Source organism: Amyelois transitella, chromosome 19, assembly GCF_032362555.1.
Source record: "Amyelois transitella isolate CPQ chromosome 19, ilAmyTran1.1, whole genome shotgun sequence".
NCBI classification, from domain to species: domain Eukaryota; kingdom Metazoa; phylum Arthropoda; class Insecta; order Lepidoptera; family Pyralidae; genus Amyelois; species Amyelois transitella.
The window spans coordinates 4,503,408-4,520,573 of NC_083522.1; the positions used below are offsets into that span (position 1 = coordinate 4,503,408).

Here is a 17,166-nt window from a genome sequence, read left to right on the forward strand (position 1 = left end):
TTCATACTCTTGAAGGCTTGTTGTAATGATTTATTGATTATATTTCATTCGTGTCTCTACTGGTTTGTCACTTTTTATGATCTAACCAATCTTGTGGGAAAAAAGTTTCCCAAATAAAATACATTGCCAATCTTTCATTGAATTACTGAGTGAGAATAGTTCATACATCCTTTCACGTTATATTACGAGTATAAAAGTTTTGTATTTTAACACATAAATAGAAGAGAAGTTCAGAAGTATCATAGAGTCTTTTCATTCCTATAAGATTTCATGGAATTGAAGCATAACTATAGTATAGAAATATTTTGATTGCGTAGGTAACCGACTTACTCTGTTCATTCAAATTGCCGCCCACTGAACGTACCGACCCGAGTTGCAAGTTCTATCAAGTGTAAATGCTATTTATATACGACTTAAGAGGAAATAGCTGGGATTATTTCAACAACACAAAGGTATTATATCGTTATTCCACCCAAGATTTATTAGACCAATAGTTATTTCTTTATTGTATTTATTTTTAGTTCTTTTTTTCAATTCTTATTTTATTTTATTATTATACATAATCACGGCTGTATCCCTTGCGGGGTAGATAGAGCCAAAAGTCTAAAAAAGACTGAAAGGCCATGTTCAGCTGTATGGCTTTACGATAGAATTCAAATAGTGGCAGGTTGCTAGCCCATTGCCTACAAGAAGAATACCAAGTTATTATACTACTCTAGTCGCCTTTTACGACCTCCATGGTAAAGGACCACTTCGGTCCTATTCTAAAGTGCCGGGAACCATACGGCACTTTAGAATAGGACCGAAGTTTATTTATGAGAAATGGTTAAACTAAAAATTGGAAGCTAATAATAATTTCCAACCATACAGTAACTGTAGGGCATAATAGGATGAATTCCACGTCACTGACGCCTGCCGACTCTAAATTCATTCGTCTTTGCTTCATTTTCTGAAAATTCGAAAGAAAACATATATTTCTCAAAATATGGAAGTAACGATTTACTTTTTGACCTTACTGATCGTCAAGATTTTATAAATAATAAATCTAAATATTATAAAATTGAAAATTGACTCGATAATCGATATATTATCGCGCAGCCTAAATCGCTGGGTCTAGGGAAACTAATATTTATTTTTTCCATTTACGTGAGTGGAGTTGCGGGCGTACTTTAAACCTTAACTCTCTCTCATCTTTGTGTGTTCCTAGTTCATTGGGGCCTAGGGTCCGCTTAGTGTCTTTTCTAGTACTTCAATATCGATAATATAGAAATAGTGTTTTTGTTTAATCCTCTACAAACCTCTTATTTGGTGTAGCTTCGTATATTTCATGAAATTTTTTTACAGGAAAACAAACTGTCTTCTGTTAATTACTTCAGATCCTTCCTTGAACCGCACATTTTTTAGACTTCCATACATGAGGCTTAACCAATGGAACGCTATTGTAAAAACTCCAATAGTCAATAGTGATAAACGGATGGGCTGGCCATCCGTATGTGTCATTATTAACTTTCGACCTTTACCAAGGTTTTTTTTTTTGTTTCTATGTGAGCCAGTTAGAAATATTCGCTCTACTTCTTCCCCGTCGTTACTATGCCGATATCGGCATTGTTTCTACCAATTTGTTTTGTCCCTTGCGAACTTGCTTGACACTCCTTTATTTCAGGCTATCCATCCATCTTTATTTACCATTATTAACTTTATTTACTTATCTATCTAACACCTACCACTTTAATCTATATAAAGTTGTGCTTAACTCTATAGTAGAACATTAGATAATGTATTATGCATAAGGTCCTTTTGTACAGTATCTATAATGATCTTATATTATAACAAATTAAACTATATGGCCACGATATCTTAGGATTTTTCGTTAAAGCATATTAATTAATTACAAAAGGTTACACATACATACATCTTAACCCAATTACTGTTTATTTTTGTATTTACGAACGATACAAATAGCCTATAGACATGTGTCGTTCCGGACCGTAATAGTTCTCGGAACTATGTCCGGAGGTGGAACGATATCGGTCCAATCCAAACTGATTGGCTTAGTCGGTCCACAGTTCCTAACATATCCGCGACCAAATATGAGGGCGCCGCCGTGCCGCCACCGCGCTGCCGCAAAATAGTAATCACACACTTCATAATTTCGTAATATTCTTAGATACTTATGTAACTATTCAATGTTATTTAAAGTAACAATTGACTCCAAACACTCATTTGTAGATTGTAAAATAATTTACTTTTGGTTGTCAGTCCTAAGCCTGCCAAGTATGAAGGTAAATCAATTGATGTGAAGTACATTACATAGGTGCTATGGCTATGGTAATATTATGTCGTGTCAAGTCATGTGTGTTATCTATTCAAAACATATGGAAATACGACGACGACTGTCGTCGTCGTCGTCGTAGTTCCATATCCAGTTCGTGGGTAAGTAACGCGCCCTGCATTGAAAATTTTAGCGGAACTAGATAGTTCCGCGAACATGATAACGGAACTAGTTCCACAGTTCCGATGAACCGTTCCAGGTTCAATCCGATCCTGAACATGATTGGCACATGTCTAATAGCCTATGAAAAGACAATATCTTAGATATTATTCATGCTACCTTATCATTGGTGCCGTGCCAACTCTCCAAGTCAACAAACACATCCTGAGGGATATTAGAAAGCGCTGAGATGAGGTTATGAAGTCTCTTGACTCAAGAGACATTTTATCACTTTCTGTTTCATAAGTATTGCGGTTAGATAGGCACTCGACGTGGTTTTTACTGGAAAAATTAAAAATAAGTACATACATATCTACATATAATTACGTATTTATCTCTTATGAAGTTGACAGAGCCAAGTCTTGTAAAGTGAGAAAGGCAACGTTCAGCTGGTTGGCTGATAGAATTAAGATTCAAATAGTGGCAAACACTTAGCCCTTCGCCTAAAATAAGAATCTCAAGTAAAATTATCCTTTCACTTGATTGATTTTTATAATCTGCACGGGAAGAGAAGCAGCTGATACACACTTTTTTTCTTCTCCACAAGATCAGTATGGAAAATAACATTATTTTCCTCTTATGACATATATTTATTTCTCTGTTAATTTTACTAACCTTCGTTTACGAAAGGCTATTAAAATGTAAAAAAGGCTTGTAAAAAGTTTATTTTTATTACTCTCCATAACTAGGCTAAGGGGAACATTACGTTTCATCATATATCTTCTGTAATAAATTCCGTATTTTGCATTTCACAAACAATTTGGTCCAACCAATTAGGCCGTCCAGCTAGCCGTGGTCTTCGTGTGTTGTGATTGTGATATGTGCAATTGTGCTTGTATATAGGTAAATCTGTATGTTATTAATAATACTAAAATTATCTAATATAATATTTACTATACGATTTATCAACACCAAATAGCCAAACGAAAATTAAACTTTATAATTTCTACTTGAAAGCCTGTTGGGGAAGAATCACTTAAACTTCGCCCTTAGACCGTGTAAACGTGGCTTTACAGGAAATAAGCTCCAGGACGCAGCAACAGCTGAATATTGCCATTAAGAGAATAACGAGCGAGACTCTGCGTGAAATGGCCTTAAATAGCTTTTGATGATTTAGCCCCAGATTTATCTCCAAGCAGACAAATTTTAACAGTCTCGGTCGGTTTCATTGGAGATTTTATTATTGAGGAAATGGCAGTTTGTAAAAGTAACGCTTTTCATTTTTGTAGGCTAAAACTGAAACGTTTTATATGCAAGGCTGATGTAGAGCAATCATCATTTGTAATGAAAAATTTTAACATTAAAATTTTGTTGTGGATTTATAGAATTTTTGTAGTGATTTTCGTTAAGATAGCTTTATTGTGACTACGTGGCAGATACAATGGGAAGCATTAAAGAGGCTATCATAATTGTAACTGAGCATTACTCTCAGTCACTTTATAAGGACAATCCGTAGGTGATACCGATATGAGTCTATTTTCTTTGTTCTGCTTAATACTTAAATGCCGAACTACCTTATGTCAAAATATATTCTCGAATCACCATTCGTCATTTAGTCCTGCAGATTTTTTTATGTATTTATTCAGTTTTGTCTATATTAGTTTTGAGAATGGAAAAAATAGGAATACCAATTTCTGATCAGTTATCCCAATCCCAGCTTATATTAAAAATGCGTAATTAAGTTTTATTTATAACAAGTATTATTTGTAACTAAAAAACAAACAAACAACCTCTTCACATTTATAAAGCAAATACTAACCAATCTTACCAGAAAACCTTTATTCTTTTGCAAAGCCGCGAAAGCATAGATTTATAAAGTAAAACAACAAAAAATATACCGATTATTTTAGAGAAAAATCCCGTGTGTACGAATTGAGAATTTCGTCGAATCATCCAGCATATGTAATTGGAGCTATGCACTCTATCAAAATTCGAGCAATCGTGAGGTTACAGAGACAGGCAGATGCCAGTCGAAACGTCAGGATTTATTCGAGTTTACGAGTACTGAAACTCACTGAAACGAAGAACTGGCCAAGTGCGAGTCGGGTTCCGTATCACCCATATTCATTTTATAAATATGCCGTATGGTTTCGAGCACTTTAGAATAGATCAACTCCATATCTTTCCCATGGATGTCGTAAAAGACGACTAAGGGATAGGCTTATAAATTTGGGGTTCCTCTTGTGGGTGATAGGCTAGCAACCTGTCACTATTTTAATCTTAATTCTATCATAAAGCCATACTGAACGTGGTCTTTCAGTCTTTTAAGGATGTTGGCTCTCTTTAACCGGCAAGGGCATAAAGACGTGATTATATGTGTGTATGTATGAAGAAGCAAAAATGAAGCACTCTTTGTATGGGGGCAGTTCTAGTTTAGCATATGTTGTTGTAGCGACAACAAAAATACACCTTCTGTGAAAATTTCAACTGTGTATCACGGTTCATGACATGATAGGGTCCCGTTTTTACTCTTTAGGCACGGAACTCTAAAAATGGTTCGTGTAATCCGCCATTTCCAGAATTCCCCCTCGTGTTCTTGAAAGAAGAAGTTCGTGAGATACTTACAGAAGTTGAATATTTAACATATTTTGTCCGAGGATATCGTAGCAGAATTTTGAAACTGGGAATTGAAATGAACCTCGGATTACGAAGTTGGTCAGTGGAGACAGATTGTTTTTACACGACTGCCCTGAAAAGGACACAGCTATTGTAAGGTTTTAGAGTTCATTTATTACATAATCAAGTGAGTAATTCTTAGGATGCTTAAATAATAAAAAAATCTAATGTTAGTTGAAGTATTAAAAAATTTTGATATAGAAGTCGTTAAGAATACACATACAACTAAGTTTTGCCCAGGGCTTACCTTTTATGAGATTTTCTGAAAATTCTTCCTTAGCGGATGCCTACGTCACTGGCAACATTTCAGGGAAATCTGTTCAGTAGTTTATCTAAGCAAATAAATTACATTAGGAGCCGTGCTGATTAATGGAAAAAGATATAACTCCGTAGGTCCGACTAAGCACTTTATAATTATCTAGAAACAACCAAATTGTTGTTTCCAGATAAATTGGACGGGGAAACTTTCTCGGTAGGTATTTGAAAAAGGTGTTCAGAGTAATTAATAATTTATTACTAATTCAGTTGGCTGATGGCACGGTCAAAGATTTCATTTGAAGTAAAACATGTTTAAGTATCTTTCATTACGTAAACTAAATTTAGGAGCACCAATGACAAAGAAGAATAATATTTGCTGGCGGTACAGGTGTTTCCCTTCAAATCCACAAATTTCCAGCTTGTAATTGCCCATAAATGATTCCGCTTAAAATTCAAATAAATGCTTGATTTATGTGTGCGAAACCAAACGAGAGCGTTTCATCAAAAGCACAGGTGTTGTGCGAAAATGATTGTTTAAATATTTATTGATTGTTTTCCTATAAATCAATTTTCTAATGGCGAGGCAATAATTTGAGGATTTTGAGAAATGTTATCTGTGAATATAAAAAACTCCTCTACTCTGCTGTTTTTTTATAGACACACACATAGCACATTTTAATTGCATATGGGTTGTACAGTGCAAATAATTACAAAACTTAAAGGTCAAGAAAATCTGGCTGAAGAAGGGCTAAATGAATTTATAGATACATTTTTGAATAAAAAACTTGAAATGTCATGAACGAAAATAAAATTGCAATAATAACCGGAAACTTTCCTATTTCATTCGCTTTCAGAGAATATTATTTTTTTATTCCAACAAACGCAAAAGTCAGTATTTATTTTATAGCGGAAAACAATTCTTATATGTACTTACTTTATATAATCTATTTGTTCCTTGTATATATACTCCATTTGTATTCCTCCTAGCTTATCTCAGAAATTAAAGAACTTTCGTAAGATAATATATTCTCGGAAGATATGATTTATGAATACAAGGCAAAAATGAAATAAATGTTTGTTCCGTTAAAATAAAATGTAACATTAGGAATGCCTTTTTTGTAGCAGAAGAAACTGTAGTTACAAAATCGGTTCACAAGACGATTCTGTTACGATACCGAAATGAACATACCTACTGTTTTATTCAAAACTAGTTGGTTCTTCTTTCTTACGCCACACTATACCTATGTATAAAAAAATTCATTCTGATCGGTTCAGAGGTAACAAACAAACTCGCTTTAGCAATATAATTGCTAATATTAGAATATGGATTCATGATATTTTTTTTAATTTTCAGGTATTCTGACAGGAACCATATTCTGTGCACAGAGCGGCGATGTAGCACAGCTATTGTCAGCAGTTTCATCCTACCTCCAATACTATGCATACCTACATTTATGGTAAGTATTTGATTATGCATTTTTATTCTGTGAAAAGATCTCAATCTTTACTTGATTTTTATAAACATATCACGTCTTTATTCCTTATCGGGAAGACAGAACAAATAGTCTCAAGACTGGAGGGCTAAGTATTAGCCGAATTGTTAAACGATGATAGTCAGATCAAGGATTTTGTAAGGTAGCAAACCCATCGCCTTAATGAAAAGAATCTCAAGTTCTTAAGCCTTTTCATTAATAAACATTCAGGCATTAGCTAGCACTCGACAATCAAAGCGGAAAAAAAGCATATCTTTTATGGTTCCTTCTTTAAAAAAACCCATAATCCAATAACGCCTAAATTATGTTTACAACATAACATACTGTTTTTTACGAGTATGCTTAACAATTTAGGCGTCGAAGTCAAAAACATAAGCTTAAAAGTTTGTTTAAATTTTTAAAATGAAGGTATTTTGGTGCCGTTCCAGAGAACAAAAATATATTCTATCCGATTATATGAGCAATACTTGCAAACATATAACACGCGTTTTCGAAAAGGGCTCTAATGAGTTCGGTGAAATTTGAAATATGAAGGAGCCTGAACGGGCCTGAAAAATCGAGAAAAATCGGGACCCATGTTAGTAGAAATTCGTTATTCCCACATTTACACTCAAAATCACTTTGCCATATAAGATGGTTGTTTAACAATTTTTTTATATTATTTTTGAGCCTTGAATGTTTATATATAAAATATTTATTAAATTATTAAGTATTTATCAGTAAATATAGTATCGTTGAGTTAGTATCTCGTAATTCAAGTTTTTAACTTACTTCGAGGCGTGTCCTGTATAAATACTTATTATTTATATATGTTGTTTCTAAAGTTCACTAAACGCCCCTCGGTCACCTAGGAACTTATATTTTATACGATATCATTTTATTTGTAAAATTGTTTTTTAATAATATTATATATTTAATAGTAATAATATATATTTTATAGTTATTATTAAAATAATTAATTTGTATAATTAATTGTTATTTTAATATCCAATAAATAATGTTTTAAGAAATATCAAAAGGAAATATGAGGTCTTGTAAAACGGGCCTGACCCACTTATAGATAAAAAGCATGTAAAAGTTAGCAGTGGAGCCTTCCACTTGGATGGGAGTCAATTGAGCACGATTTACAAGATTCAAGTACGTTGTTGAGGCCTTTAAGAGAAGCTTTTATCCTAAATTCATTAAATACAAGAGTATTTATAAAGATCGTTATATCTAGGTTATAATATAAAAGGTTATAAATGTTTTCACCTCCAAGGCGCTAAGACTAGCAACATAGTGAATGATATAGTCAATTTTAAGCTAGCAATCTTGACACCGTCTAAATCTCAATTCCAGCCAGATGAACGTGACCATACGGTTTTTTAGATTGTTGGGTATGTCTACCCCGTAAGGGATAAAGATATGCTGTATGCATATAAGGTTGAAGTACAGCATTGTAACCGAATCAATCTGAGCGATCTTTTTATCAAAATATTTGAACGAAAAATAATTATTTCGTTTACCGAAAAGGTCATGAACTTCACGGTGGTAAGGAAATAATATAGCAATTTTCATTTTACTTTCTTAAATTTGAAACTTATAGGATCACATTTATCATCATCAAGTATTCAACACACACATTATAACTTTGCCGTGTGGTTCCCGGCACCAATACAAAAAAGAATAGGACCACTCCATCTCTTTCCCATGGATGTCGTAAAAGCCGACTAAGGGGTAGGCTTATAAACTTGGGATTCTTCTTTTAGGCGATGGGCTAGCAACCTGTCACTATTTGAATCTCAATCCTATCTTAAAGCCAAAAAGCTGAACGTGGCCCATCAGTCTTTGCAAGACTGTAGGCCCTGTCTACCCCGCAAGAGATATAGACGTGATTATATGTATGTATGTATGTACATTTTAACATATTTTTTATCACTACTGGTTGACAGAGCCAATAGTCACAAGAATCAATGTATACTATGTATTATTTGCAGCTTAGTGATGAATTTAGATTATGGGAAAATGACAGGCTGCTATTCCATCACCTAAAAGAAGAATGTTAGCTTTTTAATGCTATGCTTTATTGATATTAAATATGCGCAGGAAGTAGCAGGCACTAAATAAATACGTCTATACAAATATTGCAACTACCTTCGACCATGTACTTTGTCTTATAGGAACAGAATATGTTCCGGACAAAAAGTATTACATGCCCTTCTCAGTTCTACTTTTATGTAAGTTCGAAGCTTTATGAAGATATTGATCAAGTTGATAATACGTAAACAAGTGTGACAAACGAAAATCGCATTAATAAGTAAACTATGAAAGTATCGATTAAAATTTTATTTGGATTACAATAATGAAACAATATTTCTTACACAGTCAAATGTAAGTGAGGGAGTTCATATTACTTACTGACCACTCTCAATGCAGAGCATGGAAAACGGAAATTGAATATCCGGATCCATTAGAGCCCTCGTAAAAATACAACTTTGGTTACTTCCAAACGACAATAGCATTAACTTCCATACTTAACTATATCTACAAAAGCTATTGATACATACAACACTTTAAAAGCATGTGTCTTTCTGTCTTTTTGCAGTGGGTACTCGTAATACCTAAAGATAAGGTGTGGAACAAATCCACCCATACTAGCAGTCCTAACGAGTAGAACTACTAAGAATTTTCTTCCCAATAAACTTACCAATAGTAGGACTACCTTTGTGTTACTTTTGAAATATCGAAAAGTGGACAGGAGCCGAAGCATAGCGGTGGAGAGAGGGTGATTTCTCTAACACTTATATTTTTGATCTGTAGGGTTAGAAGTGACTTTTGTTAAAAGCGTTAACGCTCTTAAACTGTTTTTTTTTTAGACAAATTTCGAGACCTTTAGATACAGAAAGGCAAATGGCAATTTAAATTATTTTGTTACGTGAACACGATTTGAGACGCTATAAAGTCAACATTCAAAATCAATTAAGGTAACAATAAGAAATTCAATTCCATAAAATAGTATTTGGCCCTTAAAGAAGATCTTTTAAAAATTTTCGTTTTTACATTGCATATATAGATGTACGAAAATACTTCGTAAACTAAACGTTAAGTTACGATTAAGTTTATCATAAAAATGAATATTATTTTACTCTTATTATTCTGTCTTTCAGATAAATTTAAAAGATACAAAAACATACTCTCTGTCCTCAAGCTAGTTTTATATAATCCAAAGAAAAGTCCTCTCAAGGGTATTTCATAATTTGAATATATAATCTTCTGTATATATAAATGGAAAGGTGACTGACACAACTATGTATTAACACACTGTAAAAAGTGAAGTAAAAAGAAAAGTTGGACACACTTTTCTTTTTACTTTACTTTTTACTTTACTTTTTACAGTGTGTTAATACTAATTTTTTATTAATGTTAATAATGCAAAGTATAAATTTGTCTGTTTCGCTTTTGATGAAATTTTAATGAGTATAATCACTTACGAGGTATCCTAAACGGGGTAAACAAAGCAAAAGGAAAAATTTCTAGCCCATTAGCTAAAAGAAAAATCCCACGTTTATAAGCCTTTCCCTTGATTAATTTTGACAACGTTGAAAAATTTTTTTATAGGTCTTCGACATTCACACGACCGTGGTGCTTGAACCGACGGGGCCGATGATATTGTACTACGTCGACTCGGATCCTGAAGGCCAGTTATACCAAATCAATTTTTGGGTGCACGCAGTTGGCATCAAGCTCCTACCATGTTGCATCTTGACAATTATAAGTCTATGGTTGATAAGAGAGGTGTACAGCGCGAATCAGCACCAAAAGAAAGTGCGCGTGTACAACGCGTGTCCAACTAATAATAAGACAGTGAAAAGGCAATGCAAAGCGGATAGAAGAACTAATAGGACGACAAAGATGTTGGTAGCCGTTCTTCTTCTGTTCCTCGCTACGGAGCTGCCCCAAGGTATATTGGGGTTGATGAGTGGATTATTAGGAAGATGTTTCTTTAAGAGATGTTACGATTTGTTCGGAGAGTTGATGGACGCACTCGCTCTTCTCAACGGAGCTATTAACTTCGTGCTGTACTGTTCGATGTCCCGACAGTTTAGAATGACTTTCGGCCAGATGGTGTGGAGATCACATCTGCACAAGTGGCCTCCGCCAACAGCTTCACATTCCGATGGACAGAACACGTAAGTATAATGTAAACAACATTTATTTCTAGTTCAATTTGCGCGGGTTACATCAATCTGTTTGTCAGTTTCAAAATATTTAGTCTGTGTTAAGATTAATATAGAATTGAAAAAAAAAATTGTTGGTTTACTAGCTTGAAATGATATATTGGATTGTAACTGATTCTAACTGTACAGAAAAAAACAAAGTTTATTGACCTTTTAAAAGTCACCAAATACGGCCCAATAATTTAGCAGCGAGATAGACAGACAGACTCATTCATGATATTAGAATGGATAGCACGGATCCCGCCTATGCGTCACCCAAGCTTAAACCTATTAGCTGAGGTAGATAGAAATGATAAAACGAAATCTCCTTCTAGATTTTTTAGATAGTTAGGTTCCTTCTAAATAGTTAAGTTCTCCTGCATGGTTTGCGGAAGTCGGACGAAGATCGCTTCGCATAAACTGACTTACCCTTCAGGATCACGGTCACAGGCAAAAACCGGATCTCCTCCAGATGTTTGTGTTTTGGTCCGTCGTCCTTCCATACTTGTGCTAAAGAAGCGAGATTTAATTATACATTGCATTGTCTTCATTAAACCTTGTATCCTATTTTGTAAAATTATTCATATATTCTATATGTGAAATTACTTTTTCTATATAACGCAACTGAGAGTAATGCTAGGGGGAAAAGACTTCTTTGAATATACTGACATATTCTATATACCAAACTTTGTATTCTTTCAGTCAAATTTAAATATTTTTTTTACTTTGTTTACAGAGCCAAGACATCAGTTCCGTGAGGAAGGATGGTACAAGAGAAACGCGCAAGTGTGCTGCAGCAGTTCCTGTAAATATTAAATATCAAATTAATAATATGCAACTTTATCTAGATAATAATAAAAATATGTTGTACTCATATTATGAAAATAAAAATTTGTTATTTAATATCCCTGTCATAAAAGTTTGCAAATTACATGGGTTTAATCACAGAAATCTGAACACTAAAACGTTTGATTTTCATATATACTATACGGTAAAAATGGACTAGAAATTAACTGTATGCTTGTAAACATATAAAAGTACACATTACTGTTAAGTACGTTTGAACTTAACTTACTAAACAGTAATGTGTACTTTAAAACGAATCATACAACACTCGCAGTTTTTCGTAGTCGTTAAACTGTAAAATAAATCTCAGAATTGAAATGCAATATGAGAAAGTGTTACAACCATCAGTTGTGATGTCTCATCCACCAGTAGATTACAGTAGTACAGTTACCAGTAGTACATACCATTTCCATAGTCTTAAATTATTTCCAAAAATACTAAATCTAAAACGGTTTTAGTTTAAGCTTTTAGAGATCTCAATGCTAACTTGTCAAATTCAGGCAAATGAACCTGAATGGCTATTTTTACCACTTATTAATTACCACGTTAAAATATATATTTTGTTGCATAAAATAAAAATAAACGTCCAATATGCATAAGCATATTTTAGCATAATAATGAGTAGGAGGTATAAAATAAAATAATAGGATAAGATGGAAGTACCTATTTTATTAATTAAGTATAAAATACATGATGAACAAATATCTTATATCATTGCTTATTAAAAAAAACTACAATAACAAACTGTAGACTTCAATAAGCTCGTTTGAAATAATGTTTACAGACTTTTCCCTTTAAGGTACAGGCAACTGCATTTGAACCTACCCAAATTCAGCCACTGTTAATTGCGGTGTATGACATGCGGTTGACTGTAGCTACTTACTTTGTCCCGGATTCGATCTCCGGCCATTGTATTTTCAAATCAACCTAGATCTTTCATGTTAGAATAAATATGTGCCTATTTATTTTTAAAATAATATCATTTCCTGCGTAGAAAAGGTTTCTGAATTATAATAATACTACAGAACTGGCAATGTCACTCGATTATTGGATCCTTTTGACGGAAAAAAAATAATATTACTCTAGCCTTCGTGTGTATGACATATTTTCGGTCCAAGACATCTTTATTTATTCCAAAGGGTTGATGCCATAGAATAAAAATATACAGAAGGGCTGTAATCGCTTAAAATCATATACATTTTCTTTAGAACCTTAGTTATATTTTTAGTCTTTGTAATATAATCTAAAGATAAAATTTACTGTTCATGTTGAAAAATTTTCCTTTTTTTTGGAAATCATAAATTTCCTGTCAGTTGTTATGTCTAAGAACAACGATGTACTCTGTCTATTCTTTCGGAAAAGAGATGAGTTTCTTTATATATTAACTGTAATGTCCAAATAAATTAAATCATATTTCAATATGGTTTCCGCTGATGTAAAAGGTGCCAAGTGTGTAAATAATAATTATGAATATATATAATACCTAGTTGCATTCTTTACAAGCATATATTTAATTAAATACATGAAAACAGTGTAAATTTAATATAATTTGATAAAATTTAATAAATGATATTGGTTTTATTTTTTAACCTCAATGATAACTATTGTTATTGTTTATTTTTGTAATTTAATCATTGTTAAATAATGTAAAAGCTGCCAGTTACAGAAAATAAATAAATAAACTTTCTTATGTTATTTAGTTGTGCTATACGTTGTGAAGCTATTTCAAGTGAATAAAATTTTATTTAAACAAGGTATAGTAGTAATAAAACTTTAAAAATTCTTATTTTATTAAAATAATATTATTGATGGGTGGATATTATGTATAGTCTTAACGCTGGACGCCTCAAAACATATTTCTTTATATTTTTGTAGCTTACCTAAATACAACCTCCTTTTCAAAAATTTGCTTTATTCATCCTTGACATATTGAAATGTCTTGACAGCTTACATAGAGAGTAGGTATCCTTTTTATTAAACGGTTTTATAATTGTTATTTATAGATTATCACCTTATGATGCGTCAGTAAGTCTTATTTTTTTATCATATTCCAATCACCAAACAGTATTTTTTTAAATACTATTAATTATGTAATTTTTTATTTATCACTAGGTGCATAAAATCTCCTGGTATTTCTGTCTATATGTATGCGCTAATCTCGGAAGTTGTGGACAGATTTTGTTCCTATTTAAAATGTTGGAAAGAGGATTTTCTGAGGAAGGTTTATATCTCTAAATGCTACCCATGCGAAGCCGGGGCGGGTAGTCAATATATCTAGGCAGATCAGCTATTGTATAGCGGAATTTTCAACGGATCTTTATAATAATCAATGCATGTAAAAAAGAAAATTGGTCTTTCTTAAATATAACCTTACATTGTTGTGTAGTATATTTGCTAATGCTAGTCTAAACTGTGCTAGCAATAACGGTTTATAATTTTAATTTTATACAACAAATATAGAATAAAGATATAAATAAATATATTGTACAATTTTTGAAGGCCCTAATTATGATGAGTTACTTTTTAAAATTGCTCAAAAGGTTAGAAGCTTTTTTCGTATAAGTGGTTAATCGGATGTCACCTTATGTGTAAATGTGTACCTGTCTAAAATTTATATTTAATATATCTCAATATGAAAAATACAGACTGTGTATTACATGTTGTAAGATAGTGTCGTAAGTACTGTTACATTGTTCGCTTCTTAGCTCTTAAGTGTTTAAATCTCTACCTACCTTAATTTTTATAAGGTCTATATTCGAAGTATTGGATGTTTCTCTTGTACATGTATGTGTAACTATATTTTCTTCGAAAAAACAGCGAGAAGTTAAAAATACAATAATAGTAGAAGTGCCAAGCACACCCATATTATGTACATATCTTTTTATAAATAAAGTTTATATATGTAACTGAAAGTTGCTTTTTCTTAACGATGCCCTTAATGATCGCGCTGGCTAAGAAAAGATAAATAAGATATAAAACAAATAAAAGTTAAATTAGCTTTTACAAGGAACTTATTCTTAAATAGGTACGAGCTATCGTCTGTTAGCTAAGAATTGCGGAGGTTAAGCATAAAGAGACTAATATAAAAAGACTCTTTTGAATATCTATATATTTACTTATAATAAGTACGCGTTTAATTTTCTAGAATGGTTAACCATTGGTGCAATGTTTATTAACCCAAAAGCGAAGCGCAAATGGAGAATTATTGCTAAATACTGTCCTCTGTACAATATATATATTTTGAATGACATTAAATATTTTAACAAAGATTAAAAGCCGTGCTGTATGATTTCCGGCACTTTAGAATAGACTCTACATATATCTTCGACTTCTCTTGTCGGCGATAGGCTAGCTTCGTGAACGTGGCCATCCAGTCTTTTCAATGATGACTCTGTCTACCCCGCAAGTCTTCAGTTGCTGGTCTTCAGAAATAGTTACATGGTACAATTTTATCAGGAATTCCGATACACATTATTTGTAATAAACCTAATACAAAAATTAAACGGAAAAATTAGAAAGAAAAATTTGAATTTTCTTTAATAGGCTATTATTTTATTGACTGGTCCATATACATTTCTTTACAGTGTAAAACTGGTTAAGTATAAAATACAAGTTTTTATATCACAAAAAATATAATGAGGTTTGAGGAAATCGGACTATATTTTATTTTTAAAATTTTCAAATATTTTAAAGCAGCAACCATCAGGCGGACAAAGGTGAAACTAAAATTTATTTTAAGAAATTATTTAATTTGGCACCCCTATGTGAGTAGAACTAGGGTACGAAATTCATTAATCCAGCTGTAAACCTTCTTCAAATGAATGAACAGATTAGAAATGTTGGAATGTTTTAAACACCCGACTTGAAACTTTTTAACTTTCAAAATCAAATTAAATTGATCGGTTTATTTGTTAAGTATTTCAATGTCGATATTTTTGAAGCTGATTTCTACTAATTTCAAACATTGGGGACTCAGAGCGACCTTGAAAACGTTTCAGCCATGAAAATTAACTTACTCTAATTAAAAGTTATTGTTTTCAAAATAAATGCGATAAGTAATGAGATATTTGAAGAATACTTCCGAACACTTCATGCATTGATTATTAAAAAAAAAACAATCAAATGTACATCGCACTTTATATTGTCCTTACACAAATGTGTCACACTTTTTTATTCGAGTTTAATGTAAGCTCTATGTAAAAATTATGTTATAACAATGTTGTGGGTTTGATTAATATATTCCATTAGAATTTATTTTCTTAACATAGTAAGCACCCTTGACCAACTTCGCAATTAGTGCTACAACACAAACAGCCGGCACATTCTTATTTTATCTTTGGGCCTAGACAAGCATGGAAGAAACCAATTGTTGTTTGAGGAAAACCAAACTGGTAACGTTTTATTGCATAAAATACTGGGGAGATATAATTAGCCAAGAGGACTAAAAATAGATGGCAATAATGAGTAATTAATGTCATTAAACAGTCTCGCCTATAATTACTGAAGCTCGGTTGATTCTCAGTATTGGTTTGGCAATAAAACTGTTTTATCATGCTCCATAAGTTTCGGGGAATAAATACGCCATTTAGCATTTATCGTTGGTTCGCAGCATTGCCGCCTGGCTTGAACGAGGCGAGGCTCCGATGCAAATTATTACAGTTTGAAGATACGCCCCTTTAGTTTGAATGGGCTATTTCTAATGTCAATACCAACGCTATAAAGAGAACAGGTTTGTTTTTGTTAGTGATGGCTAAACTTGAAATCGATTTTCATGTGATTTCACTAAACTTATACCTTCTTGGAAATATTCCGATAGCCTCGGGCTAAAGGGTAGTTTTAAAAAAAATATTTTGAAAACAATATCACCTGAACTTTTTTCACATTATTTTGCGCATAAAGACAAGACGCTGTCACTTTTTACTTAAACCTAGAATATTTTCACGCTCACATCATCGAAGACAATTTCACGTTGAACTGGGCATGCCTTACAAATATGTTATAAGTATTAAAAAATACCTACACCTCCTATACATCAAGCAAGCAGAATTCTAAAAGAATTATGTTTTCATGCTTGATCCAAAGTTTTTGAGAACGTTGAACTCTATGCAAATATTTGCGCTTAGTTACACCCACCATAAATTATATTTACGCTGAAGGTTCCGGATTCAGGTGACAGGCGCCTGGCAGCCGTCCAGGGGCATTACCATCAAGGAACCACCCGAGCGTACCCAGAATCTCGAACAGCTTCAGTTTATTTTAATAAAAT

The 17,166-nt window shown here is 32.8% G+C and overlaps 1 protein-coding gene across 1 annotated transcript in view; it reads left to right on the forward strand.

Annotated features, from left to right (window-relative positions):
• Positions 1-14,756, forward strand: part of LOC106132708 (G-protein coupled receptor dmsr-1) — a 32,229-nt gene extending 17,473 nt beyond the window's left edge. The window contains exons 5-7 of the mRNA XM_013332215.2: positions 6,720-6,822; positions 10,456-11,027; positions 11,791-14,756. Of these exons, the coding sequence (XP_013187669.1) occupies positions 6,720-6,822; positions 10,456-11,027; positions 11,791-11,812 (697 nt within the window). The 3' untranslated portion in view covers positions 11,813-14,756. The remainder of the gene's footprint in view (positions 1-6,719; positions 6,823-10,455; positions 11,028-11,790) is intronic.
• The last annotated feature ends 2,410 nt before the right edge of the window (positions 14,757-17,166 follow it).